Raw genomic sequence first — 27,218 nt, 5'->3', positions numbered from 1 at the left:
GGGCGAGGCGGGAAACGCGGGAGCGGCTTTAGGGAAAGGTGGCCCCAGGCGGCCGCTGGGCAGGGCTCGGGTGGCGCGGCTGCGGGTGAGGCCCGTGATGACGCCGGGGTGGAAGCAGCGCAGTGAGTGCGAGGGAACGGGTCCTTGGAGCGCGCGAGGGGCAGGGGCCGCGGCAGTGGGGGGGCCTCGGCGGGAAGGGCCTCGGCGCCTCGGGGAGGGGGCAGTGCCGGAGGGGCCTCGGCGGGAAGGGCTGAAGAACGTGAGGGCAGGGACAATCGGTGGAAGTTCAGCCTCAGTGGGAGGTGCTGAGGAACCTGAGGGAGGGGATGGCGCTGAGGCGTCGTTTTAGAAGGAAATGCTGAAGTACCTCAGAGAAGGGACGCAGGGGCAGGAGCCTTGAAGCATCTCAGGTCAAGACTGTGTTTAGGACAGAAAATTCTGCAGGAAACCTGCAGGCTTGGGGACAGGGATGTTGAGGTTGCTAATCTTGACCTAAATATTTCTCTCTTGCAGCGCCTGACTGAATAGAAAAGCAAGTGAACGAGATCCTGTGCCACAACACAGGTACCTTTTATTACTCTCAGCTTCAGAGGCATGGAGGGCCATTCCTGGCTTGCATTTAAACAGCCTCTGCTTATATGCTTCTCCCAGGTAGAACACAGATTCCCAAATAAAATGCTGTTTTAAACCATAGGGTGCACACTCTGCAGCTTCCAAGCCCACCTCTGCATTAACTGACACCTATAGTATTGCACTGCATGTGTGATTTGAACTTGGCACTGGTTGGTGTAGTGTTTGGCTTTGGCGAGGACAGTGTGTTCATCAGTAGCTAGTGTAGCGTGGAATCTTAAGGAGAAAGTGACATTTTTCATGCTAGAGCTTCTTGATGTTGGAGTGTTACAGTGGAAATCTTTACGTAGGCATTTAATGATGTTGGAGTACTGTTGCAGAACATGTGGATTTGAACAGGTACAAGTTAGGTGTAGGGTAGAGGGTGAAGTTGACTTTGCTTGTGTGGTGCAGTTGGATTGGTATGGACAGCTATGAGAAGTGGGCTTTTACAGGTGACCCTAAAACTCAATATCCAGCTAGGTGGCAGATATAGACAATTTCCTGCTGCCTGGCTGGGTTAGGGAGTGCTGCCCATGCCTGCAGTGTTATGAGACCCCACTGGAGCAGCACATGGCAAGCTTGAACATCTGCACTTTCCAGAGAAAGTATATCAAGGTGGGGAAATCTGGTCTTGAGTGATAGTGTCTAATACAGGGACAGTGAATTCTTCCTCTCTCCAGGCAGGTTGGGTTAAATGTGCCACTTGGTCTGTTTCCCAAATTACGTTTTAGGCTGTACTGCACTTTGTCAAAACAAAGCTTTGCCCTCCGTCCCCACTTAATTCTTATGACATTATTGTAATTAGAATTAATAGAAATATTCCAGTATAGCTAGGACAAACTTGAAGAGAGGCAACAATCATGTACTTTTTAATGAGAATTACATCTGCCATCTCACTATCTTTGAGTGTTTTACTGTGATTGATTCTCTCCCAATGTACTGTGTATCCTAAGGCCTGACATCCAGTGCTACAATGGATGAATCTCATGTTGACAAGTAGCAGGAACTGTACTTGCTGCATAACTTGTTTGCTATCTAGGTTATCTACTCCTTTGGACTTTTTTTTGGTTTGTTGTTTGTTTAGGAAAACAGCATATCATGAAACTGAAGAAGCTTCTAATTGTGTCATTATACATATTCACTCCTCTTTTTCTGTGCTTTATGTTATTTGTAATTTTTTTTAAATTTGGATTTTTTGAAAAGGAATTTTATTTTGGCTCTGCATAGGCAGCCCTGTGTTCACCGCACTTGTGTATCATGTAATCATCGCACTACAAGTTGATGGCAAAATTATCTGTGCCTTCTATTTCCCCTGTAAAACAGTTACATATGTAACAATATAATGATTATGACAGGCACTAATTTCACAGTGAATGTTTGAAGGAACCTACTGCTAATGTATTTTTTTAATTGTTATTTGGATTTTTTAGATGTGACAAAAATCCATACTTCCTTTTATCCTTTGCTGTACAGAAGGTGGTTGAACTTTTTTATAGCAGGTTGAATCACTTGTTGTAAAGCAAATTGTCATCTCCCGCAGAGATGCACAGTAGATTTATTTGTACTGTATAAGCATCATAGATTAGCCATATAGAGGAACAGTTAAAAACAAACATAAAAAACCAAACACCACTGCACAAAAACTGCAAAAGCTCCTGCATGCCCACCCTTTAAGTGCTGTAATGTCAATTTTCCTGAGAACCTTTGAGAGGATATCCCTGTAATTACAAACGCAAGTAAGCCAAACTATGATGCCACTGAGAGAAAAATTCTGTTACTCCAGTGAGATTAGCTCACAACCCTGTGACAAGCCGGTGAGAAAGGGCAGGTCTCTTTTCTTGAGATTACAGGCTGATTACAGGCTCACAGTAATGTATGAAATTTGTGAATACTAAGCATGCAATTGCTAAACAGTAATGAGCATTGGGCGTATAGCTGACACGTGTGTTCCTTTCCCACTGTCACATTCTGTCCTGTTTCTGGACATCTTTGCACAGGATTATTTGAGAACAGTTTCTAAAGGTTGTAAAGCTTCCGCACAGTTGCAGTGCCTGCCCAGCCGATGCTGAGCTGTAGCATTTAACTTTGTTGCAGCAGGAGAGTTGTTAGAGCTGTTCGCGAGCTAAGTTACTGCTATAAACAAGACAAGGAGCATGGGGAAGGCAATGTATTTTATTAGGCCAGAAGATATCATTGGGAAAACATATTTCTAGAAATGGAAGCCTTTTATTTTGTGTTAGTGAGAGGAATTGCAGGAACCTGAAGGAGGGCTTATGCACGCAGAAGCAAGTCCATTGTTTCCTGACTATGTCAGTATAATGAAAGATACTCCTTCTTACAGACTGAATTTTTTGTGATAGCAGTGTTACTTAGTAGACAGTATCTTTATGTTTTGTTCTATTTAGTGCTGCAGAGGTGGCTCTAAGGCCTTCAGTTGCTGGGGTTCCCAACAGAAAATTGCAGTGGGGGTGTTTGTGTGTACCTCAAGATAACTTTTTTTATGTAAAGCATTTTGTTTCAATTAGCCATTTGAATCAGCAATTTGAATGAAATCAGAGCACTGACAACATTGTGCAAACAATATACCATGATTAAATTTATTTGTTGGATTTTTTTAAATGTAACTCTTGTTCTCACATGATTTCCAATAGATGAAATCTTTTAATTAATTTTAAAAAGTCATTATTCCCTCCAGCATGGAAGTACTGTTTCATTCATGGGTGAATGCAAGCCAGCTGACAGGATGCTGTTCCAGCAGCATGCTGCTGTAGCCTATTGCAAAGCTCAAGATGCTCAGGATGAATAGCTCACAAGTTAATGAAGCTGCTGGCCAGTTGACAGGGATTGGAGGCCTAATCCTGGCATCACCTAATTCCATTATGGAAAGGGCTGTTAGAGATCATCTAGCCCACCTCCCTTCTCTCTCTCTCTTTATCATCTCTAAGAGACCCTCACCTAACCTATTCGTAACAACATTCTCCCACAGCAGAGAATGTATCCCCTCTTGAGGTGGAGTCTTCCATGGCTTTCTTCCTGTCACCTTTGCAATGGCTCCCCTTGGTGTCTAAATTAAACCTCCATCTCTGCAGCTGCAAAAAACAAATTATCTCTTCACAGTGGCTTTTTATACCACAGAACACTTACTGTGTTGTTTCCTGGTCCTTGCTTCTGCCCCAGGACAGATTTCCAGGCTCCCCTCAGTATCAGAATTGACTCTTAGAAACAAGCCCATGAAAAAAGGAGCAGCAAACCTGGAGTTCCTCTACCATAAATGCAGTGAATACATAATGATTTTTTTGTGTTTGTTCGCTTGTAGTTGGGTGTGAGCAGTTTTTCTGACAGTTCTTCTGCTTGGGGAACCTCTGCGTGCAGTAAATGCGTTGTCAGTCCAGGAGCTGCTCTGACCCTCATTGTATGCTAAGGAATTTATTGACAGGAAGACTTCTGGGTCTGTGCTCCTTTTTCTTATCCTAATATACTGAATCCCACTGTGATAGTGGTTTCTGGTTTTAGAAACAGCCCTCCCTGTGTACTTTTGAAAGATTTCTGCTGAAAATTGGACCTCAGAAAAAAAAAAAGAGAAAATAAAATAATGGAGAAGAGAAGTTCTGTTGGCTGGTTTTCACAAGAATGAAACGATGGTGAGTAAGTCCCAAGGCACTGGAAGGAATAAAGATGAGGTAAATGCTGACAGGTGTTACCAGACATGTTGATCCTTAGCCAGCTGGTCCATGCTCCACAGGGTTTTACATCAAACACCACACAGGACAATGCATAGCATGGTGACTTATGAGGTCTTAAAGTCTGGGTCATGTTCTCCATGAGCTGACATCTCCCTGTGCTATCTAGTGTAAAACAATGCAGGTTCCTATGCAAATGCATATCCTGCCTCCTAGTGAGGAAGTGCTTGTACCATTTTGCAAGGCTCAAAGTTATACGACTCAAGTCCCACCTGGATTCCCCTCCAAGACTGAAGCATGCACTGAGTACAGTTCAAGTTTACTGGCTGAAAAGGACCTTTACAGACCTGTATAAACACATGAGTCACCGGAGCTTGCCTGCAAAGCACTGCATGTGTTTCCTTAATTATAGAGTTCTTTTTTTCTGCCTTGTGTTAGGCTGTTCAAAATCGTGTGACATAGACGTGACCTGTCTTCCGAGCTGGGTGGGTGACTCAGTCTTTCAACACAGATCAAGGTCCTCCCTTTCACCACCTGCTCTGTGCCCTAGCCAGTGAGAAGGCAGACCTGTATTGTAGCTGGGCCCTGAGGGATGTGATCTGATGTGAAGCGGCGCTGTGCCACAGGCAGCAAGAGATGCACTGTTGAAAAAACCTGCATGCTCCCCCAAAGCAGCAGCTGTGCACCATAAACCACGTTTCTTGTGCGTGGGCAGGGATATCTGCTGTATGCTCCCCAGGGTGCAATGGGGTGCCTGGCCCTCACATGCGGCCTTTCACTGTGGTCTCATTCCTTAGTGTTCCATCTGCTGGAGAGCTCTGCAAATGCTTTCCATCCATTCATCCCACTGACTCCATTCCACTGCTCTCATTTTGATAGGAAGCAGTAAGCCACAACAGGCCCTAATAATACCAAATTCACAGGCAGTCTGGGTTGGATCCTTGGCCTGGTCTTCCAACTAGCTGCTGCCCTCTTAGCATCCTGTGACAAATTAGGTCTTGCCTGATTGTTGTTCAAGCAATTGCTCAGTGCCATCATCAGGTAGGGAACATCTAGGGAACATCGCTGCACATCCCAAGTGGCCTGGCAACATCACCTATACAAACTATAGTCCAGGGAAAACACCCTTGCTTGTACCTTTGAGCCCTGTGGTCCTGCAGGTGCAAGAGTTGTGTTGCTTCCCTGGCTAACATCAGAAAAAATTACCGTCAGTGCCCGCAGAGAGGCATCTCTTCCAAATGGTGTATTCAGACCTGAGGAAGGACCAGGCTCTGGCTAAACATTCGTTTATCGTTTCATCAGCAAGACAGAATCCTGTTGTCCCAGGGTTAAGCCATCACCTGACCGTTTCCTGCAGGGGTACAGTCCCAGGCCTCCAGCACCTCTGGGACCTGGGACTACTTGCTGCTAGCCAGTGGGTGAATGCTGGCAGCCCCTAGCTGCTGTTATTTCCAGTTTTGCCTATAATCCTGTTTTTTTTTTCACAGGCTTGCCTCGGGGCCAGCAGGCACTGCAGGACGGACTTACGGAAATTCTGCAAAAGCAGAAGAATCGAGTCCCTGGTTTCCGAAACGAACACTAGGAGTTTACTCCTGTTCTTTGCTCCTGCTTTTAACAGTGAGATAGCAAAGAGGATGCTGTGGAAACTGCTGACCGGGATCACGTTTGCCGGAGTCGAGCGCGGGCTGCTGGCGCCACCGCCTGCCCAGCTTCACGCTGCCGCTTGCGCAGAGTGCTTCTGCTCTCGGGGCTTCCCAGGAAACTTGGGGCTTTCCCGACCCTCGGAGCAAGGGCTCCCCAACGACACTTGCACAATCTCCCACTGCGGCCACCAGCCCTCGCTGCGCCCTGCCAGAGTTGGAGCCGATGTGGGCCGCGGGCTGCCTGAGGGGTCCAATTAAATCCCAGCCGCTTCCACCGCCAGGGTAACTTGTGGGCTGTCTCCTAGCAGCCTCCTCTTCTCACAATGGCAGTTAGGTCTGTTATCTTTGTTGGGAAGCAGAGAAAGCCTTCTGGAAGTGCCAGTGTTCCCAGGACCCCTGGGATAATAGGGCTGATGGTGGTTCCTAACAATGGGTAGTGCCACCCCTGTGACAGGTGTCACTAGCTGAGCTGCTATAAGAGACAGAGGATGTGTGCTAGCTGTGGGAAACTGTCGATGTGCCCTCCCCTGGCTGCTGAGGCAGGCAAGTTATCTGGCATTGACTGATTCTCTCTTTGCTACCTTACAGCTCCAGCCTGGGCAGGCAATCTTCTCAATCCCTGTTAAAAAGTACTGCTGGCAGCAACTAGCTATGAGCTCATCTCATCTAAACAACAGAGCTGACAGCCACTTTAGAGCCTCAGAGGAGCATGAACTGGAAGCAGTGGGGAAGAAAGCTTGGGACAATCCCATTTACAGTGGTTCTCCCTCTACCTCCTTGAAGATTCAAACCATCTACAACCCCAAGTCCATCCTGGAGAATCCCTATGAGAACTTTGAAGAGGTGGGGGATCCACTGCCCTACCAGGAAGAGCAAAGCAAAGCTGTCAATGGGAAGACAAGTCCTTTCCTCAAGTGCTGCTTCTACATCTTCAGAGGCATCCGAGGTAAAACTCTGACATCTCACTAGAAAGGATTTACTAGCCCTTGGGGAAAATCAATGGTATGGGGGTGTGTGGGGTGTGTGACTGCAATGCAGAAGGTAAAAACCTCATAGTGTCTGTGTAGCCCAGGAACCTGTGCCGTATAGACTAGCATTACTCCAGAGATCATCTTTGGCTGACCTGGAAGGAGCATACTCATTCCGTGTGTCTTGCCATGGCTGTGGGGTCTGTCCTGTTATCTTTACTACCGAGCAGGAGGTGCAGACAGACTTAGTGGTGTGTTCAGGTTCAAGCAGTGAAACTTTTGGCAGAGCTTTGGACAGAGTTTAGGTGTCCTGAATCCACAGGAGCCATCACTCTGGTGATGAGACTATTCTGTCTTTGTATGCATTTTCTAGATGAAGTGGTACTGGCCCCTGTGTTACAGTAACTTAAAAACTGATGTAAATATCCACCAGAGAAAATCTAGCGCTGTCAGGATTGAAATGCAAAGGGTAACAGGAACGTATCAGGCAAGACTTTGCTTGAAGACTGCTGAAGGAAAGGGGTGTCAGTTTCCAGTTTAAAAGACAAAGGGCAATTAGATATTATCTAGGCTTATTCAGAGGCAATCAAAAACCTGGTAAAAAGTTAGGTGTCCAGTAAGGATACAGCCCTGGGCAAGAGCATTTGCTGAACAGTTTCTTATAGAAGGTATAAAGTCCTAATTCTGTAAAAACAGGGAAGACAAAGCAAGAAACTGTATTTCTTGTGGAAATTATTATTTTCTTGCCAGTGTGTCTTTCCTTCCTGACTTGGAAGGCAAGAGTATTTCTCAGAGCTGCACTCTCTAAGAGTACATGTGAGTAGATAACAATATAGCCTGGTCCTGAATTACACAGCCACTCTATAATCAATTCTTTCTTACTTGTCATTGCAGTTCCATGCGAAATAACAGTGTTAGACTGTAAGCCAGTGCTGAGGCTTGAGAGGTTTCTCCTGGCCAAGGAACAGTGCTGGGTGGGCTTGATGGGTAATTACAGATTGCTTAGAGGCAGTGTATCACTTAACTGTTTTGTTCTGATATCCTTTTCTTCTAGGCAGTTTGACACTTAAAAAGGAAAAACAAATCCATACTTTAACATCAAAGTTCCATTTGTGAGATGCCAAGGTTGAAACTGGAGTATGCAAATAAAAATACCTGTCGGGACCTACAGTGTTTCTCTCTTCTGTGACTGTTGCAGCAGTGTCCTGCCAGCAAGGGTGGTAAATGGGGTTGTAGGACAGACCAGAACTGGAAAGATGAGATCCAAAAGCCAGTGTAGCCAGAAGAAAGGCCTCTATCAGCCTCGCAGAGGTGGGGACTTCTTCCATGAAGAATTTGCATCCTTCCTTCACATCTTTACTAGGTCCTTGTTATTTTTCATTGCCTTTCCAAATATTTCTGGTTCTCCCTCTTCCATTCCATTTAAGCGCCCTAGTGTCTCACATGGAAAACGGAAGTGGTAAAGATAAGTCGCTTAGCCAAGGACAGTTTGTGGGTATTTTGCTTCAAAACCATTCCTTGGGGTTACAGGTCCATGGCTCTTTGGGGCTACCGGTCATAGTTGGCTTACTGAGTTCTTGTCCTCACCAGCTACTGGGCTGGACTACCAATGAGTAGCTGCTGCTCCTAGTGCTACTGCTCTAAACTATGTCCAAGCAACTCTGTGTCCTCTGGTTCCTGTCTGCCTCCTGCCATCTCAACTGTTTCACGGCCAGCCTACAGACAGACTTTGCTGAGTATCTGGGTAGCATGAGGGCCAATGAGGGACACCTAGTTTTCCACTGCCTTTGGAAGAGGATCTCCGGTTGCACCCGAGACCATAATCTAATCACTCACCTGGGTCACAAGTCTGGTTTAAAAGCAGCCTCTGAAAATAATGTAGTTGTTAATGTTAATTGTTACCAGTAACTTACTACTAACAGGAAGGCAAGAATTACAAGCAAATTGCATTGATTGTCTTTTTTTCTGGATTCTGAGTTTTTTTCTTTGCTCTACCTTGTAAGTGCTGGATGGTCATGCAAGATGCCGTAAGGAAGCCTGGATGTCTTCTAGTCTCGAGTATCCTTCTATTCGAAATGTCATGTCCAAAACAGTTGCATCCCAAAGGGGTTAGGTGGTGCTGAAGGAGACACAGGTGGGGACATACTTCATGTATGAGGTGGTATATTTCCATGGCATGTTTCCTGAAGAGCTGAAACTCAGCTGATACAGTTTTACAATTACTGGATGCGATCTGAAAGGGTACGGGGCCAGCCTCATGCCCTCCAGGTATAATTTTGGGCAAATCTCTGAACAAGTTTTCAAAGATATTTGAATGTCCCTGAATTTAGGTGTTCCTGAGTACACTTCTATTCCCAAAGCAAAGAAGGTCTATGCCTCTGTTCCCAATATGTGGATAGTAGGAGTTCCCTGCCTCAAGGCAAAACAAGCAAACCTATTAAAAGATTGTGATGTAGTCGTACCTAGAATTGAAGGGGGTCATTTAAAAATGGCCTGAACCCACCTGATGGGTGGGTTATTTCCCCTTGTTTTTCTCCATTGTGGAGATTCCTGTAGACCACATGATGCTCTTGCCTGCACATGAGTGAATCCAGATCTTTTCCAGGCTCTTATTTCTGTTACTGGTCTGGCACGTCCAGAACAAGCGACTGGTTTGTCTATCTGGGGTGAGGGTGGATGCTGCAACAGTCACTGTGGTAGCTGATGGTGTAAAAAGCTCTCTAATCTGTTGAGATGCAAAAGAGCTGTCAAAAGGACAGGAGTAAATGCACACAGACCACTATATTGTTTTTATTTTCTTCAAAGAAAAAAACACTTTGTCCTCTGCCGGAGATGACTTCAAACATATGGCCTTTGATCAGGTTTGATCCTGGCTTGCAGGAAGACAATTGTTGCATACTACTGGAGATGGGCATCAGGGCTGAGCTCTCTAGGAGCTGCAGAAAGCAGCAAGGGTAAGGGTGTTATTGACATGGCTTCCATCATTGGGCTTTGAAGTGGAAGTTCTTATGCCTTTCAGCTTCAGGAGCATTTCAGAAATTGCAACAGAAAACCATTACAAAAAGAACAAACAAATGCACTAATGGTATTGGGCAGTTCATCAAACCCAAAATATCAAGGCTTCTTTTAAAGGAAGCCTTTCTCTCTTTTTGATCAACCCTGATGCTGCTTAATGTGTTGCTTTCACTGAGTGAAAAAATTGGATCACCAGCTGGTGCAATTGACACAACTGTGCTGAATTCAGCAGAGCTCCGTTGATAGATATCCTGAAGATTATTTGGCTTTAAATTTTATGCTGAGAATATTGAGTTGGGTTATTTGATTGAGTCTTATGACCTACAAGAAATCTGCAGGAGTTTTTAGGTAAGCAAGGGACAAATACTTGGGGTCTGATGGTTCAATACACACTAAAAGAACTAACAGTTGTAAAGCTAACATCAGATACAGTTCTGCTATGGAAAGTCCAATCAGAAGCTCAGCTGTTGGCATCTGGATGACTGAGATTCAGTTTTATGATTTCAAGAGTCCTTGTGACAAAGACTGAATTTCTGCAAAGAGTAAGCTGAAAAACAAGCAGGAAAAGATAAAAGAGTCCATAATGAACTCGAACAGAAAACTGGAGAGTGATTTAGTAAAATAAGAAAGCAAATAAATTTCAGTTTTGGTCAGCCCCAAATCTTTTGTTTGTGCTGGAATCGTTCTTTTTAGGGGTTATTTAACATATTTTAAAAGCTTTTAGTCAAGTTTTTAAATGAAAAGTGGTTTTGCCTATTGACAAAATTACAAAAATCCAACTCCCAGCAGTGTTCTTTGTGAATGGGACTTCAGATTCTCATATGGCCTTTGAAGAAGGGCCATCCAAACTCTTCTATTTCTTCTTTACACCCAACAGGTCTGTGGGGCACTACACTGACTGAAAACACAGCTGAAAACAGAGAGCTTTACGTGAAGACCACACTGCGAGAGCTCCTAGTCTATATTATGTTTTTGGTGGACATCTGTCTATGTAAGTAGCTGTCATATCTTATAGGTGGCTTTTTTGTGTGCAGCTTGAGGGGAATAATGTGTTTATTATACTTCCTTACTCTGCTGTAGGCATTAAATTTATTTCACATGCACTCACTGCAGCAAGCAGGTATGTCGTTAATCTACAGAATAGCTGCTGCACACAGAAGTAAAATAACTGACCATTGCTGTAGACCTAATTGATACTGGTTAGGTTTAAGCAGTATTTTCTGATCCAAATTATCGGTACTGGCCATTGATCCCACAGTCCTGGGAGAATCTACTCAGGGTCTTTTCTTAGTTTTGCAGCAAATATTCAAGACCCAGAGAGCATCTCTAGAAACTTCCTGGGATCAAAGACACAGGGTTCAGACATATTTTCCTCTCTGAGACTGGAGGGGTGACTGAGGTGATAAAGCAGATGGTAGCTCACGCTGTTGTTCTTGGATGAATTTAATGTGTCCCTGTACTGAATGCTAATTGATTTTGTGTGGGTAGAACAATGGCTGTTTGTTTTTTGGGAAGGCTAATTCATTATCACAAATGAGCACCTGTGGCATGGGGCAGTGGAGAAGATTACATTTCATGGACCCTGTGGCAGGAGAGATAGACAGGCAATACCAACTGGAGTTATTATCACGCTGGCCCAGGGAGACAGAGGTTCAGTCACTCTTCCTAAAGAACCAAGACATGCACACAGATATGTGTGGTCGCGCACTGACTCATCCAGACCTGTCAGGGGGCAGGTCTTGAATGTCAGCTGCTTTATTTTCATGGTGCCCTTTCAAGAGTAGGACGTGTTCTTAATCATCACCATGATGGATGTTTTTCTGATTCAGAGTTGAAACGTGTTTGTGGAAGTTGGAGCCTAATCCTGTTAGAGATTTCTTGGCAAATGAGAACTTACATGGAGCTTTCCACTTGGGAAAATGAGGCAGTCTCTGTACCTTCATGGCTTCACATCAGAACTTCAAAATACAGATTGTGGACTTTGTTCTGAAAAAGAAAATTTCCCTCAGAAATATTGTCCAAGGACAAAAATTAATACCCAGGATGCTCAGTTGCATCATCCAGTGGTCTTCTCGGGCTTCTAAACTCTTACAGTCTGTCAGTCTGACAGTTTAAATTCTGAAACATGCAACAGATAAGTTTGTAAATCCCTAAGAAAGCAGAAAGTAATATGATTATAGAGTTCCCAAGATTTCATCTCTTGTGCCTTACTTATCTTACCTGTGATAATATAAGCTACACAGAAAGTGAATATTTGAATGTATTTATATCAAGCTCCAATATTCAGGTATAAGGGAGGACCTTCCTCTTGTCTTTTCTTAGTGACATATGGAATGACAAGTTCCAATGCCTATTACTACACCAAAGTGATGTCTGAGCTCTTCCTGCAGACCTCTTCAGATGGCCGTGTTTCCTTCCAGTCCATCGGCAGCATGGCTGACTTCTGGGCAGTAAGTACAAACCTGGCCTTGCATGGGGAGCCCTGGAAATCTCAGTTTGACTGGCTTATTCAGTTCCTTCTGAATGCGCTACCTAGTGATTTCAGTAAGGCATTTTGCTGCCACAACATTTTGCCAGCTACTAGCACTAGCTACGATATCATTTGCATGCAAAAATTCCACTGATTTAAAATACAATTTATCCCTCTGAGCACTGCAGCCAGAATACTGGCTAGCCTAAGTGTTATGTGTGCCCAGAAGAGCCCCTTCCCCAGTAACGTACCAACTAAGCAGGCAGGACATAACAAAAAGAAATTGCTGTGGCATGATGCTCATTACACAGATAGGGAGTACTGGCTCGGAGAGGCCAAGCGATTTACTGCAGGTTTCCTTGTGGTAGAAATGAGTTTGAATCCTGCAGTCCAATGTCTTAATGCTGATGTCTTAGTAATAGGCCTATGCCCATTTTCAGGGGCAATTGTGGGAACAGCATACTTAACCTGCCTGTAATTAATGCCTGGGCTAGTCTGATCTATAGATTCTTTATGAAGAAGCTGGATTAAAATTTGCACTGACTTTTATCAAAGAGAATAAAGAGGTAAAAAGATGTCTGGGTTCTAACACATTTCTGTCAAAGAACTCGTGAAGGAATAATATGAGCCACAGAGAATGCTGTTGAGATATTGCAACCACTTATCTCTGACAGTCAGCCTGAAATTTTCAGCTTTGTCTTTTTTCTGTCATATTAAAAAACCCACAGCAATCTATAGCACAATTGTTTTTCCCCCACTGTTTCCAGGGCACTGGCACACTCCATTTTCGTAAGTCGCACCTTGTGCCAAAACAATTCCTTGAGACTTGTGTTCACTGAAGAGGAAGAGACAAAGAAACTTGTAGGGCTCTTGTACCTTCATAGCCCAGCAAGGTGCAGCAACTGTGTTACAGGCCTGTGAGGAGCCAACAACAACCCTGCTGCCCAGCACCCCTCTTCTACCACCAGGTCTTTCCCCTCCTTTGCATACATCCAACACAAGCTTCTACTGCTTTGTCTTGGGGAGTAGAGAGGGGTGGGTCAGGTCTTCCATTGTCAAGCTAAGAAAATGCCTCTGATATGTGGGCTATGATGAATTTGTTCTCTCCCTCTCTTGCAGTATGCACAAGGGCCTCTTCTGGATAATCTTTACTGGACAAAGTGGTACAACAACGAGTCCCTAGCAGCACACAGCACCCAGTCATACATCTATTATGAGAACTTGCTGCTGGGTGTCCCACGCATGCGACAGCTGAAGGTGAAGAATAATTCCTGCGTGGTCCATGATGACTTCAAGGAGGAAATCTCAGGCTGCTATGACGTATACTCAGATGACAAGGAAGAAAGGGTCTCCTTTGGGCTCATCAACGGAACAGCGTAAGTACATGTTCTGCTGTTCAGAATTAGAAAATCCAAATAGGTCTCTTCTAGTTAACATAAGATTTGGTGAGCTGCAGGCTGCCAGGGGTGAGTTTCTCACATAAGACTGGAATTCTCCTTGCAGTCAGAGGCAGCAAGTCGTTTTTGTCTGTCGGTAAGGCCAAGTGTCTGTTTAATGAAAAGCGTAATGAGTGGCAGAGTGGGACCTGTTGGGAAAGACATCAAAAATCCGGTGGAGATTTAGGTAGAAATTGTTGCCTGTTTTTTAAGAGGGTGAGGATAGAGACCTTTGGGACCAGCTCTATCAAATGGATGTTGCTATCTGCTTCCCTCCTGGATTTCAGGACCCAGGGAGAGGGGAGTGCATCTCTCATCTTGAAAACTTATTTCTCTATAGTGATGTGAGGTAGCTGCATTTAATAACTCTTTGCTTGCTGCATGAGTCTTGGTCTGTGAACAAGAAGCTGTTGCTCATAAGGAAATATGAGTGCAAGTGTTTTCTAAGCAGAGGCTTGTGCACAATGTGGTAGAAGGTCATAAAACAGATTCTGGGAGTAACCTTCATGCAAACAAGACTGTGGCATAGCCAACAAACCTGCAGAATTTTCTCTCCATAGTATCACAAGTCATGTTGTGTCACTGCTGGGAAGCACTAGGTCAGAAATCTAATGATGATGATGAAGTGATGTAGGCTCAGGTCTGGAATAAAAACTGCTCTGTCCTTTGAAGATATGGTCTTAATTTCCTCTGGCTACAAGGTCATATTCAAGTCTGTGGGCTGGTGATGCCTTTGCTTATGGGTTGTCTGTTGCAGGTGGAGGTATCATTCTGAGGAGGAGCTGGGTGGCTCATCTCATTGGGGAAGACTAACTAGTTACAGTGGGGGAGGATACTACATAGACCTCAAGCTGACCAGAGAAGAGAGTGCTGAAGCCCTGGAAGTCTTGAAGGAGAAGTTGTGGCTGGATCGGGGTACACGAGTTGTCTTCATTGATTTCTCTGTGTATAATGCAAATATCAATCTGTTCTGCGTTCTGAGGTAAGCCAAGTTCCACTGAAAATTCTGCCTCTTGCTTCTTCCTCAATGCTGCAGTTTCTAAAAATGCAAATATTTTAATATGGTCCATGGGGGGGTAGGACTGAGTGGTGTCAGTAGATATTGTATGGATTAGTAAGAAGGCTTGGTCTTCCTGATACAACCAGTTACGCTTCTCTTCACCTTTCACCCTTTCCTATCATGGATGTGAAGCAGCAGAGAAGGTTGCAGAAACACATACACAACTCTTCCACTCCTGGTTTGGTGGATAGCTCATGCTCATATTTGATGCCTCTTAAAATTACCTAAGAGCCTTCATTCCCCCCTCTGTAGTTATCAGAGTTTTCTTGTCCCCTTCAAGGTTAGTGGTTGAGTTTCCAGCCACTGGTGGTGCCATTCCCTCCTGGCAAATCCGGACAGTCAAGCTTATACGATATGTCAGCACATGGGACTTCTTCATTGTTGCCTGTGAAATTGTCTTCTGTGTCTTCATCTTCTACTACGTGGTGGAGGAGATTTTGGAGCTGCGTATCCACAAGCTTCAGTACTTCACCAGCATCTGGAACATCCTGGATGTGGTGGTCATTCTGGTGAGGATCCCTGCAGACTTTTTTTTTTTGGAGGGGGAGTAATAGCAGAGAGGTATAAGAGCCAAAATAAATGAAGGAATGGGGAAACTGGTCTAGATAAGACAAGAGCTGGCACATGTTTTACTCTAATAGCAAAATGAACTAGCAGAGTAAATGGATACACGCTCTTCTATGAGCTGTTAGGAGAAAATTCTCTCCTTTGAGATGCCTGAGAGGCTGTGAAATCAGGGCATTATTCAGTGCATTAAGACCTCATTTCCATCCCCCACCAGTAGACTGCAGCTGTGAGTGGACACTTCAATTTCTGTGGAAAGCATCGGTACAGCAGTTGCTGCAGACTCTTTCTCTTCCTTTTTGCAGCTCTCCATCATTGCTATTGGGTTTCACATCTTCCGCACCATTGAGGTGAACAGATTGTTGGGAGAGTTACTGGAACACCCGGACATCTACGCGGACTTTGAGTTCCTGGCATTCTGGCAGACACAGTACAACAATATGAATGCAGTCAACTTATTCTTTGCCTGGATTAAGGTATTGTTAGGGGGCCTAAGAGGTGCTAGGCCTCCAGTCTCAGACCTCTTCCTATAGACAGCTTGGGGGTTGACTTTTACATCCCTCTGAGTGAATGAGGGTAACAGCTGTATCACAGGTGATTTTCCTCCAAGTCATATGCTCTGTCTTGCAATTAATTCAGTCAACTTTACACCCTGCATTTTGAGGCCACTTATTTAGAGATAATGGACAGGGTGATGAGCTCAGATGTTGAGGTGTAAAAGTGCTTTTACAGGATGCTGTGTGCAATTGTAATGGGTTTGTGTGACAAGGTTTTGGTAGCAGGGGGGCTACAGGGGTGGCTTCTGTGGGAAGATACCAGAAGCTGCCCCCAAGTCCAACAGAGCCAATGCCAGCTGTCAAATCCGAGCTAATCAGCAATGGTGGTAGCACCTCTGGGATAGCATGTTTAAGAAGGGGGGAAAAAAAATCTATGCAAACAAATGGCAGTGGAGGAGAGGAGTGAGAACGTGTGAGAGCAACAGCCCTGCAGACAACCAGATCAGTTCAGAAGGAGGGACAGGAGGTGCTCCAGGTGTCGGAGCAGAGATTCCCCTGCAGCTCATGGGGAAGACCATGGTGAGGCAGGCTGTCCCCTCAGCCCGTGGAGGTTAACGGTGGAGCAGAGATACATATGCCTGCAGCTGGTGGAGGACCCCACGCCGGAGCAGGGGGATGCCTGAAGGAGGCTGTGACCCTTCACAGCCCACAGTGTGGGGCAGCCCACCCTGGAGCAGGCTCCTGGCAGGACCTGTGCCCCCGTGGGAAGAGGAGCCCAGGCTGGGGCCGGTTTGCTGGCAGGGCTTGTGCCCCCGTGGGGGACCCACATTGGAGCTGTCTGTGCCTGAGGGGCTGCACCCTGTGGGGGGACCCACGCTGGAGCAGTGTGTGAAGAACCTGCAGCCCGTGGGAAGGACTCACGCTGGAGGAGTTCATGGAGGGACTGTCTCCCATGGGAGGGACCCCACAGTGGAGCAGGGGCAGCGTGAGGAGGAAGGAGCGGCAGAAGCATGTGATGAACTGACTGTAACCTCCATTCCCTGTTCCCCTGTGCTGCTTGGGGGCAGGAGGCAGAGAATTTTGGGGGGTGAAGTTAAGCCCAGGAAGAAGGGAGGGGTGGGGGGAAGTTTTTTCTGGTTTGAATGATAATAAATTAATCTTCCCCAAGTCCAGTCTGTTTTGCCCATGACGGTAATTACTGAGTGATCTCCCTGTCCTTATCTCAACCCACAAGCCTTTTCTTATATTTTCTTTCCCCTGTGTGGTTGAGGAGGGAAGCGTTAGAGTGGCTTTGGTGGGCACCTGGCATTCAGCCAGGGTCAAACCACCACAAAAATGTAACTTTGTTCATTCAAATTTTAGTACTTTGGATGATAAATGGAAAACTATGTTTTCCTTTCATGATGGCCACCCAACAACTGGAAATGACTTGTTTGTTGGCATGGACTTTGCATTTCAACCAAAGCATCCTGACACTTTGGAAAGCCACACTGTACTTGGGGCTCCTCATTAGCCACAAGACATTTGTCCTTATAGCAGTCCCTCTTTATGTTTTCCTTTGACACAAGGAACAAAGTTGTATGTTTCTGATCCCACGGGAAGGTGGTGGCGCACCTGGGACAAATAGCCTGCACACTTAGCCACCATTCCTCTAGCCTCAGTGTCTTCTCAGTGCTTTGGTACTATAGTGAACTTTTTTTTCTTAGTAAGCGTGCACATATATGACAGAGACTGACCTAGCTGGTGGTTTGGCCGAAATTTGTCCCTGTTCTTTCTTCTTGCAGATATTCAAGTATATTAGCTTTAACAAAACAATGACACAGCTCTCCTCCACACTGGCACGGTGTGCCAAGGACATCCTGGGCTTTGCCATTATGTTCTTCATTGTCTTCTTTGCCTATGCCCAGCTGGGTTACCTTCTATTTGGGACACAAGTGGAAAACTTCAGTACATTTGTTAAATGCATGTAAGTGCAGAACCATGTTTCCATCACTTCATCAAAAGAATTTTAACTGCTTTCCAACCTCCCTCCAGTTGCAAATCTGGACATCAGTCAGACACCTCTTGTATTTCATTGCAATAAAGCCACAATGGTTAATAAGTTGCTCACAGTCCTCCAGCTGCAACGTCTTCACAGACAAAGGGACCTGGTGAGAAAATTGAGGGTTACAGACAGAGTTCTGGTTGTCTGATGTTTTATCAGTAGGGGTGATGTGAGTAGCTGATTCTACCAGACTTGGAGACTCCTTGCAGCCCTACAATTCAATGGAAATCCCAGCCTTTCCACAGGAGCATCTAATGAAAAGTTTCAGTTTCCTGAAGCCTAGACAGCTTTCCCTTGATGTGGAGTTGTTAGGTACACCAAGGGTACCCAATATGCAGTGATTTAACATCTCTGCAGAAAAGCATCATAGCTCAGCTGATAATTTAGTTTCTGTTCTGCAGTACCTTCTGTCACCTTCTCACCTGCCATGGGTCTGTAAAGGCAGTAGAATGGCACTGCCTGTCACTAAGACCTTGGCAAATGTGTGAGTTTATACACCAGCAGATGGCTTTAGGCCTAGTTAGGTTAAAGTTCTCTGTAATTCTGGTAGTAAGAACTGAATAGCTCAAAACAAGTGTTTTGAGCTAGGCTCAGAGTGAGGGGTGGTTGTTTTTTTCAGTGAGAAAGAAGCCCAGGTAGAAGCTCTGAAATTCTCTGGCTTCCAAGGACACTTGCTGATCACGTTGTTTCAGTGTCTGCACAACAGCTGCATGAAAAATTTTCTGGTTTTCATCAGATAGTGCACTTTCTTTCCAAATCTTTGTATGAATTAATACTAATATGAATAATAAATTAATAATTGCTACAGGGTTTTCACAGAAGTAATGAATCTTGTCAAGGTGACAGCTTTAATCACTGAAAAAGTCAGAAAATTCGTTTTTATATTATTTATAAATATATCTGATTTTGACAAGATAGCAGCTCCACTTAATTTCTGGAAGTTGGTAATCATATAATATGCTAATGTTAATACAAATTCAGCATTAACTTTTCTAAAATACACTATGTAATAGTCTAAAAATGATTAAGTAGACATTTTCAAAGCAGAAGACAGAAAAATAATTTCTTACTGGAATCAGCATCACTGAATTGGGACAATTTAAACCAAAGAAGAGGAAGCAATGCAATATTCCCTTCCTTAGACCTGGAAAACATTCCCAACCCCCTAAACAGTCCAAATGCAAGGAATCTGAAATGGAGCTTTGCATTTCTCAGAGGGTTTTCAGGCTCTGGGCTCTCAAGGTCCTTTTCACTGTATGTGACTTCACAGTCTGTGTCTTTCTGTCTGGGTTTTTGGGTGGTTTTTTTTTGGGGGGGGGGGGGTTGGTTTTGTTTTGGTTTTTAATTTGAGGGTATTTTTTACAATGGTCATTTCACTGATCAGCTTCCAGAGAAGTCCCACAAGCAACGTATCAATATACCTGAGATGGGGGATGACTAGGGTGAATGAGCATGCACAGAAGGGGGTGCTGGGGAAGTGAGTTAAGATACCCGATCTCAGACAGTCTTCCAGTCCATGGGACTACTCAGGCAACGCGTGATGTTAAGGGAAGTATCTGCTACAGCAATGGTTTTCAGCCTGTGTTCTACAGACCTCTGGCATCCAGGTCCTGCCTTTAAGGGGTCTACAAGGGATAACAAATATAAGCAAATTTCTGATCAATAGACTTAAAATTGCTTTTTTATAGAGGCTATGAATTACAAAAGGTTGAGCACTAACATCACCTTCACAGTCTCATGAACTCTTGTGCCAGAGAAGGCTTCAGTGAGTCAAATGTGTTTATAAGGGAAATTTTTTGTTGTTTTTAATTCCTGTTTGGACCAAAACACCCTTTGGACAACCAGAAATTTATGTGGAAACTATGTTTTACTTTCCAGTCAGCTCTTGCTTTAACCAGATCAGCTCACTTCACCCTTGAAATACTATGGGTACATTTAACTCACCAGTAGGACTGAGTAACTTAGACCCTGCTCTGGCTTGTGCCTGTGACCATCTGGGCTGCAGACAGGTTCAGGGTTCACCTCAGGACTGTCTGAGGATGTAGGATAAATGTATGTGCTTTTGTGTGACCTTGTGTTTTTTCCTCCAGCTTCACCCAGTTTCGGATCATTCTCGGTGATTTTGACTACAACTCCATTGACAATGCCAACAGGGTCCTTGGGCCTATTTACTTCGTCACCTATGTGTTCTTTGTTTTCTTTGTGCTCCTGGTAAGCAAGAACACCCTCCTTGACCCTGTGTTGACAGCAGTGTTTGGGAGACCACTTCTGATAATCCCCAAGTTAGATGCAGCACAAATGCTTAGAGAGAAAGGAAGATTCTGTTACAATAGCTTTGCAGTGTAAATAGGCCAAGGTAGACAAAGAGGATGTCATTGAAATGGGGGATTTGATGATCAGAGCTATTAAGGGCCATATTCACATCCTTTAAGGTAAAGACTAAAACTGACTGGTAATACTACTGATGTGGTAGCTGAATTCAATGAGATCAGTTAAACTGCTCTGTAGCGAGCAGTGAACAAAGTGTGGGGTACAGTGTCTGTCTTTCCTAGGCAATGGATGCAGGGGGATGCTCTTAATGACCAGGTTGAACACCCAGTGCCAGGAATCCAAATTTAACCTAAGATCTTGCAGGAGAGGCTACCAAAGATGGTATTTGAGCTGGGAACAAATGTACCTTCAGCCACTGCTTTAACTGCAGGGACCTCCTCCCCAGTGAGAAAGCACTGTGTGGCTAAAGTGGGTCTCCACACCACCCACGGGATACCCCGTGTAGAAACAGCTCTTTGTTTAACTAAGCCCTGCACATCTGTATCTGTCTCTTGCTGCTTCAGCTGCTGGAACAGGCAAGATGCCTTGTGCTTATTGATCTCTCTTTCCCTTTTTCTAGAACATGTTTCTGGCCATCATCAATGACACCTACTCAGAAGTCAAGGAGGAGCTCTCAAGCCAGAAGGATGAGCTGCAGCTCTCAGACATCTTGAAGCAGGTGATGGATAGTGAAAGCTGTGCCACTTTCTAGCTAAATCCTGAAGCATTTTCTGGAGGTCCCTGACCTATGTGAAATTTACTAGAGAGAAACAATGGCTGCCCACTTCAGATCTGCATTCTTGGTGCACACAGACATTACAGTTCCTTTCTGGGATAAATCAAGCTCGCAGAGCCTTTGTAAATGGGAAGAGGAGAAAACAAGGGTTGGGGGAATCTTGTTCCCTGAGCATGCTCATCGTGTTTCTGAGAGACTTCTTCCCAGGATAGTCTCTGGACAAAAGCTCTTTCAGTCCTTGAGAGAGCATACTTTGGTCAATAAAACAGCATGCTGTATTTTTTTAAGCTGTGGAGTGGTGCATAGCTTAGCAATTTGTTACAGTGGTGCAGATCTAGTGGGTTACATTTGGATTCCCATGGGCATATCCCAGAAAAGGTCCTGGAAGGTCACAACTCTTTGTACTATGGGCCTAATATTCTGCATAGAATAGTATTTGAGATAGTATCTTAAACAGCTGATGACTGGGAGATCAGATAAAGGGAGAGTCAGGAGGAGAAAACCAGAGTGCAAACTTCACTGAGATCTTGGCTGTTGCAGCACTCCCAAAACTAGCCGGCTGCAATAAGGCTTTTATCAACCCATCCCAGGTTAACTTCAATAAGTAGTTCCCTGCGCCTTGCCCCAGCATGGCCGCCAATCCCCACAAGGTTTCAACAGTTCATTTACTGTCCGTGCTGTTTCTTCATCCTCTTCAAGACAGTCCACCCTGCTTCTTGCCTCTGCTGCATCTGGATTCTTCCTTCTCTGGGCCCTCTTCCAACCAGCCTCTCCTCATCCAGGCCCCCTTCTTCTCGTGGGGCCTCTCCTTGTCTCTCCTACATCTGGGGTGCACTCTCTCTCCTCCCCTTGCTTCTTCCAGGTCTCTCTTCATCTGGTGCTTGTTGCAGCACTCTCCAAACTATCAAGCTGCAACAAGGTCTTTTACTGTCTCGTACCAAGATACTCTTCATGCCAGTCCCTCTGCTGCTTTCTCCTAGGTTCTCCTCATCCTGGCACACATGCGCTCACTTGCGCTCCCTTCTCTCTGCTGCTTCCTCCTCTCTCTTCCTTGGGTGCCCAACCTCTTAACAGAAACAGCCACAGCTGCACTTTATCTATACCAGCCAACCCACTGCCCCTGAAGCCAGCCCACAGCTGTATGTTATCAATGTTAATTATCCCAGCTTCGTTCCTCTACAGGTGCACCTCTTCCATACCCCTTAGAGCTATTTAACCACTTAGTCACAGCTGTACATTATCCACGTCAGACAACGTACTGCCCCTGAAACAAACCCACAGCTCTGTATTATTAATGTTAATTAACCTGCCTTCATTCCTCTATAATTCCTCTACACTTGGCTACCATGTTGGTGTTGCTTTAAAGGTGCAATCCTGGTTTAGAAATGGGGCTCATTCAGCAGTATTGTACTTCTGCTTAGCTTAAAATCTCCCTATATTACTTAGTAACTGCTGACCCATATTGTGTTGTTCATTTTGCCCTATTTTTCACTGTTCTTCCTGCATGATTCTGTGTCCGTGTTTACCTTTGGTAACAGAGCTACAACCGGACCCTCATGAGGCTGAAGCTGAAGAAGGAGCGGATTTCCGATGTGCAGAAAGCACTGCAGAATGGAACAAAAGAGCTAGACTTTGAAGACTTCAAGAACAGCTTGAAGGAGTAAGTGAGTCAGCTTGAGGGATACCTGCTTAGCCCTTTCTCTTGGTAATACAGGTAATCTAAATTCTCAGGTTTTCAGGATCGGAAGAGCAGTTAGTTCAGATTTGGGCAATGCAAAACTCAAAAAAAACAGCCAAACAAAAATCCCCAAAGAGTTCTCATCTTTCTTCACATGTTTAATCGCCTGTTCTAAATAGGTTTGTGTTACTGTCTCTTTTCCCATTTGGCATGTTTTAGGTTTGTCACTGGCAGGAGGAAACAAAACACTGATTTCAAAAAGGGTACTCCCGCATTGTCAGAACTTCAGCGCTTTGAGTTTTCTCTTTCTATTCTTTTTCAGACTGGGCCATCCAGACCATGAGATCACAGCAGCCTTCTCCAGGTTCGACAAAGATGGCAACCGCATTCTTGATGAAGAGGAGCAACAGCAGTTGAAGCATGACCTGGAAGCAAAAAGGGTAAAAAAAGGGCAAGGAAAGAAACCCTTTGTCTGGCAGAGATCACTCCAAAGTGGTCTAAGCAGTCTTTGGGCTTGTGGTATAAACTAAGCAGGCAACTCAAATACAGCTCCATCCCTGCCTGGATAGCAGCTGACTGTATCTTTGCCTGTGAAGCTCAGTGTGATTCACAGTGAAGCTGACACAGTGTTAATATTTGACTTTGCAGCAGTTTCTTTATCTTCTAGGTTGCCCTGAATACAGAGATCGAAAATTTGGGTAAATCCTGTGGTGACAACAACCTGGATGAGAATCTGACCTACATGGAAGCAACAAATAACCACGCAAATAAAGCCAACTGGGTTTCCAAAGAAGAGTTCCAAGTGTATGTTTGTGCTGGCAGTAGTTTAATCCCTCTGCAAATGAGGGGTCTGATTTCCTGCTGCTTCCTTATCTAACTGTTTACACTGGTGTTAAGCAGTTTCAGTAAGATCTTGCCCCTTTTTATCTTGCACATGTGTAAATGAGCAGGTCAAGAGAGAACTGGGACAGTTCTTGTAATGTAATTTGCTTGTTCCTGTAAAAGGTTGAGGTAAGAAATTTTGTTTTCTGCCTCTTGAATAACTTCTGCAGCTGTTAGCTGGCCACTGGCAATATGCTGTCATGTTTCAGTTCAGAAGGTAGCTCAGATAAGTGGGCCAGGGGAGGTTGATACCTTTACAGAAGGTCCTGTGGGAATAAACGTTCTTGATTTATAGCCTAGCTGGCCTTCATTCTCCAGGTCTGAGAATAACACTCGGCTGTTTCTTCCACAGGAGGAGCATGGGATAAATACAGCACAGAGAATCAGGAGATCCTGATTCTGCTACTGGGAAACACTAAGCAATCCACATAGGGCCATATCAAAGGAGAGGCAGGTGCAATATTTAATAATGGGATTATATTGTGGCTGGACTGTGATCCAAACTGGTTGGGACCCATCATAAGCAGAACCACTAATTATAGATGAAAACGCAATGTAGCAGGGAGTTATGTCTTTAGTGGGTATAAATTAGTTACCTGATGTGGAACATTCACTCCTGTTTGAGGTCTGGCCCATTGTCCATGAGATATTTGCTTCAAATCCTGCCGTTTATTACAAGAAAAAGCTTGCAAATGCTCTCCATGTTTCCCCCAGACTCCTGCAACGTGTGCTGCAGCTGGAACAGTCCATAAACAGCATTGGCTCCAAGATTGATGCAGTGGTGAGCAAGCTAGACATGCTGGAAAGAAACAAGCTGAAAAGGAAGGAACTGTTGGGCAAGCCAATGGATAACATTAGCAAGGTTGGTAATCCTCCACCATGTATTTGAACCAGCTTCAGGGCAGGTGACCAGCCCTGCTGTGTGAAAGGGTGTCATCTTGGCTTTTCCAGTACCCATTGACATAAGAAAGGGTTGGGCAGGGTCAGCATTTTGTGTGATCAAGCCTGTTCTGTTCAAGCAAAATGACACAAAGCCTCTTGCTTTCATGTCCCCTCAGTTAACCATGGTTCCTTTAAACACCTTCCAGCTCCTTTGAGGCCAAGCTCATTCCCATGGCAGTGGAGGCAGTTGCTTTGTACCCACTTATCCTCAAATATATAAAAAATATTAAAAATCATATTGTCCTTCCCAGCAAGAGTAGCTAATGACAGTGCTGTGGACTGGGATCTTAACATCTTGCCTGTGGATTATTTATCACTCGTGAGGTGGAAGATTATTAGCAGTGTTCCCATAGCATCTCATTGAACAATTGTGACCTTTGCCAAAGACTTCCTTTACCCAGTCAACCAGCATATGTTGGGTTTTCAGCTTTAAAGTCAAAGACATCAAGGCATATGGGAGCCATGGCATTACTTCATGTTTTTATGGCTTTGATAATGAGAACAGCCAAACAGCACTAAGTGACCTAGCTGAGTCAGAAAGAAGCCTGTCTTTTGCAGGGTAGTCTTGTGATCGCTTCCCATCTGAAATAGTGTTTTGAGGGGTCCTAGTTCTCATGTGAACATGCCTGAAAGCTTATTCAAGTATGTGTTTGCAGATTTGCTTTGCCACAGCATTTTTGTGAACATTCTCATAGAGGGTGAAAAAGGATGGATTTCTCCGCATTTGTCTGATGCTTGAATGTGCATTCATCAGTGTTGCAGCAAACAGTATATTGGACCTTTAATAGATGGGCAGGCTTGTACTAATTTCTGGAAGAATATGGGAAGATAATTAAGTATCATGCACATCTTATCTCTCTTCTGGAGTGTTGCTAGACTTCTTGTTGGCTTGCAGGTCATTCTTTCTTCTGGTTCACAGCAGGAAGAACCCAGTCAGGAAGAGCTGCTCCCCCAGAGCCTAGACCAGCTGGGAAAAGAAGCAGCAGAAGGCTGTGGGATGGAACACATACAGGGGAACAACCTGAGTGGCAACTCTTCCCGAAGCAGGGTCTATTCCATACTGCCCAGGTCAAGTGTGCCGGGGCCTCAGATCCCCAAGAATACCCAGCAACAGTCTGATGTGCGCTTCTAGCAAACAGCCCAGTGTTCCCAGTTTCACTCCTACGGTACTAAGTCACAGTCAGTATTTTCCCTACTGTTAGAATAATCCGGACAGCTTGACACAGGCACCACTGTTGCCAGGAACTGGTGATGTGAAAAATCAGGGATGCTATTTTCCAGTGTAATGACGTATAATGTCACAGAGCTAGAACTTCTGCCCATGTATCTCTGGAGTAGGTGGAAATTTGGAACCAGGTGATGTATTGGGTTTCTGCCTCTGGACAGGCAAAGTCTTTTATCTATCCTTTCCCAAAAAGTAGAGACCCTGGAACACTGTGAACACTTGTGTCCAGAGCGGCACATTGTGGCTTGTTCCCAGCACAAACAATTGCCTTCAGGACAAAGATGTGGTTTTCATGTAAACAAAGCAGAATATAATCATTAGCGTGAAATGGAAAGGACAAATTTAGGTTTTTTTGTCTATGTGGTTACCAACAGATTTGTTCTGTTGTAGCTTGTTTCCAGAATGCTTTGGTAACCCACTCTGTACCTTAGATTCTAATGTTAAGAGGATACTGAAATAAGAGTTGACTCCCAATGTAATTGGGAGGAGATCTGAAATACCATAAATGGAGAAGTTGTGACTGGCAGAGTCCTAGGCCTGCGCATTAGGGAACAGACTTCTGGTTATATGGTTTCAAACACTGCTGTTGACATTAAGAAATCTCTTTACGTTGTCTATTTTCACGCTCCTTAAATTGCATTTCAAGGTACTTCACAATGCTAGCACCATATTTACAAAGTTGCGATGCTTCACTTTTTTGTCAAGGAAACAATTTGGTTTGCAGTTGTGGGTGCTGACACCATTTGAGTTGAAAAATATTGTGAAAATCAGATGAATGTGAATTTTTCCACCACATGCAAAATACTTCTTTTCCAGCCATTTTTTACTTTGCTGACTTCTCTTTCCTTGTAGTTGTTACAGACTATCACTGCTGTTATGGGGCCACCGTAAATGTATTTCAAGTATCTTAATCACTGGTATTCCACAATAGTTAACCTCAAATAGGCTTTGTAGGCTTAAAGCAAATAGAAACGTGAGTTGCACCAAACCACTGCTAACAACTCTCACTAGTGCTACACTTCAGTGTGCTGTGCAGTGCAGTGATAGCTTAGTGGGGACTTTGTGTATTGGCATTATGTATTGCCACCTTTTTAAGATGGATGTGTCGCTGTGTTCTGGGGGAAAGCCCCCCTGGGAATGTCTGAAGGACCTCTGGAACAGCCCTGTCCTCAGATGACCCAGGCTCTGGGGCTATCACAGCTACAAGATACCATTGATAAACTGAAGCAGATGGTTGCTCAGCTGTCAGAACCTAGTAGGTGCTGAGAGACCTTATCACCCATCCCACAAGGAGCTTAGATTTCAGCCAGGAGCTGTGGATGCAGGAACTGCAGGGTCTCCCAGCTCACTTCCCATCAGCTGGTCCTGCTGTTGTGCACAAGACTTACCCGTGAGACATTGCCATGGTTTTTGACTCCCAGTTCCAATGAATTCAGAATTGAGCAAGAGCTTCTTG

The 27,218-nt window shown here is 44.7% G+C and overlaps 1 protein-coding gene across 2 annotated transcripts; it reads left to right on the top strand.

Moving 5' to 3' along the window:
* Positions 1-27,218, top strand: PKD2L1 (polycystin 2 like 1, transient receptor potential cation channel). 2 transcript variants are annotated; one of them, XM_040607314.1, is made up of 17 exons: positions 1-122; positions 514-6,217; positions 6,524-6,881; positions 10,796-10,909; positions 12,241-12,368; positions 13,508-13,764; positions 14,582-14,806; positions 15,165-15,393; positions 15,754-15,924; positions 17,730-17,911; positions 20,080-20,200; positions 20,880-20,978; positions 22,574-22,695; positions 23,036-23,153; positions 23,381-23,517; positions 24,310-24,457; positions 25,457-27,218. In XM_040607314.1, exons 3-17 carry the CDS (start codon positions 6,587-6,589, stop codon positions 25,667-25,669), a joined length of 2,559 nt encoding a protein of 852 aa, XP_040463248.1. In that variant the 5' UTR covers positions 1-122; positions 514-6,217; positions 6,524-6,586; the 3' UTR covers positions 25,670-27,218. The 2 variants fall into 2 exon arrangements, with proteins under 2 accessions (XP_040463248.1, XP_040463247.1); XM_040607313.1 differs by lacking the exon at positions 1-122 and having other exon boundaries at positions 449-4,253; positions 5,780-6,217.

This window comes from Falco naumanni, chromosome 9 (genome assembly GCF_017639655.2).
Source record: "Falco naumanni isolate bFalNau1 chromosome 9, bFalNau1.pat, whole genome shotgun sequence".
NCBI classification, from domain to species: domain Eukaryota; kingdom Metazoa; phylum Chordata; class Aves; order Falconiformes; family Falconidae; genus Falco; species Falco naumanni.
This window is presented reverse-complemented; position numbering and strand designations above follow the sequence as displayed.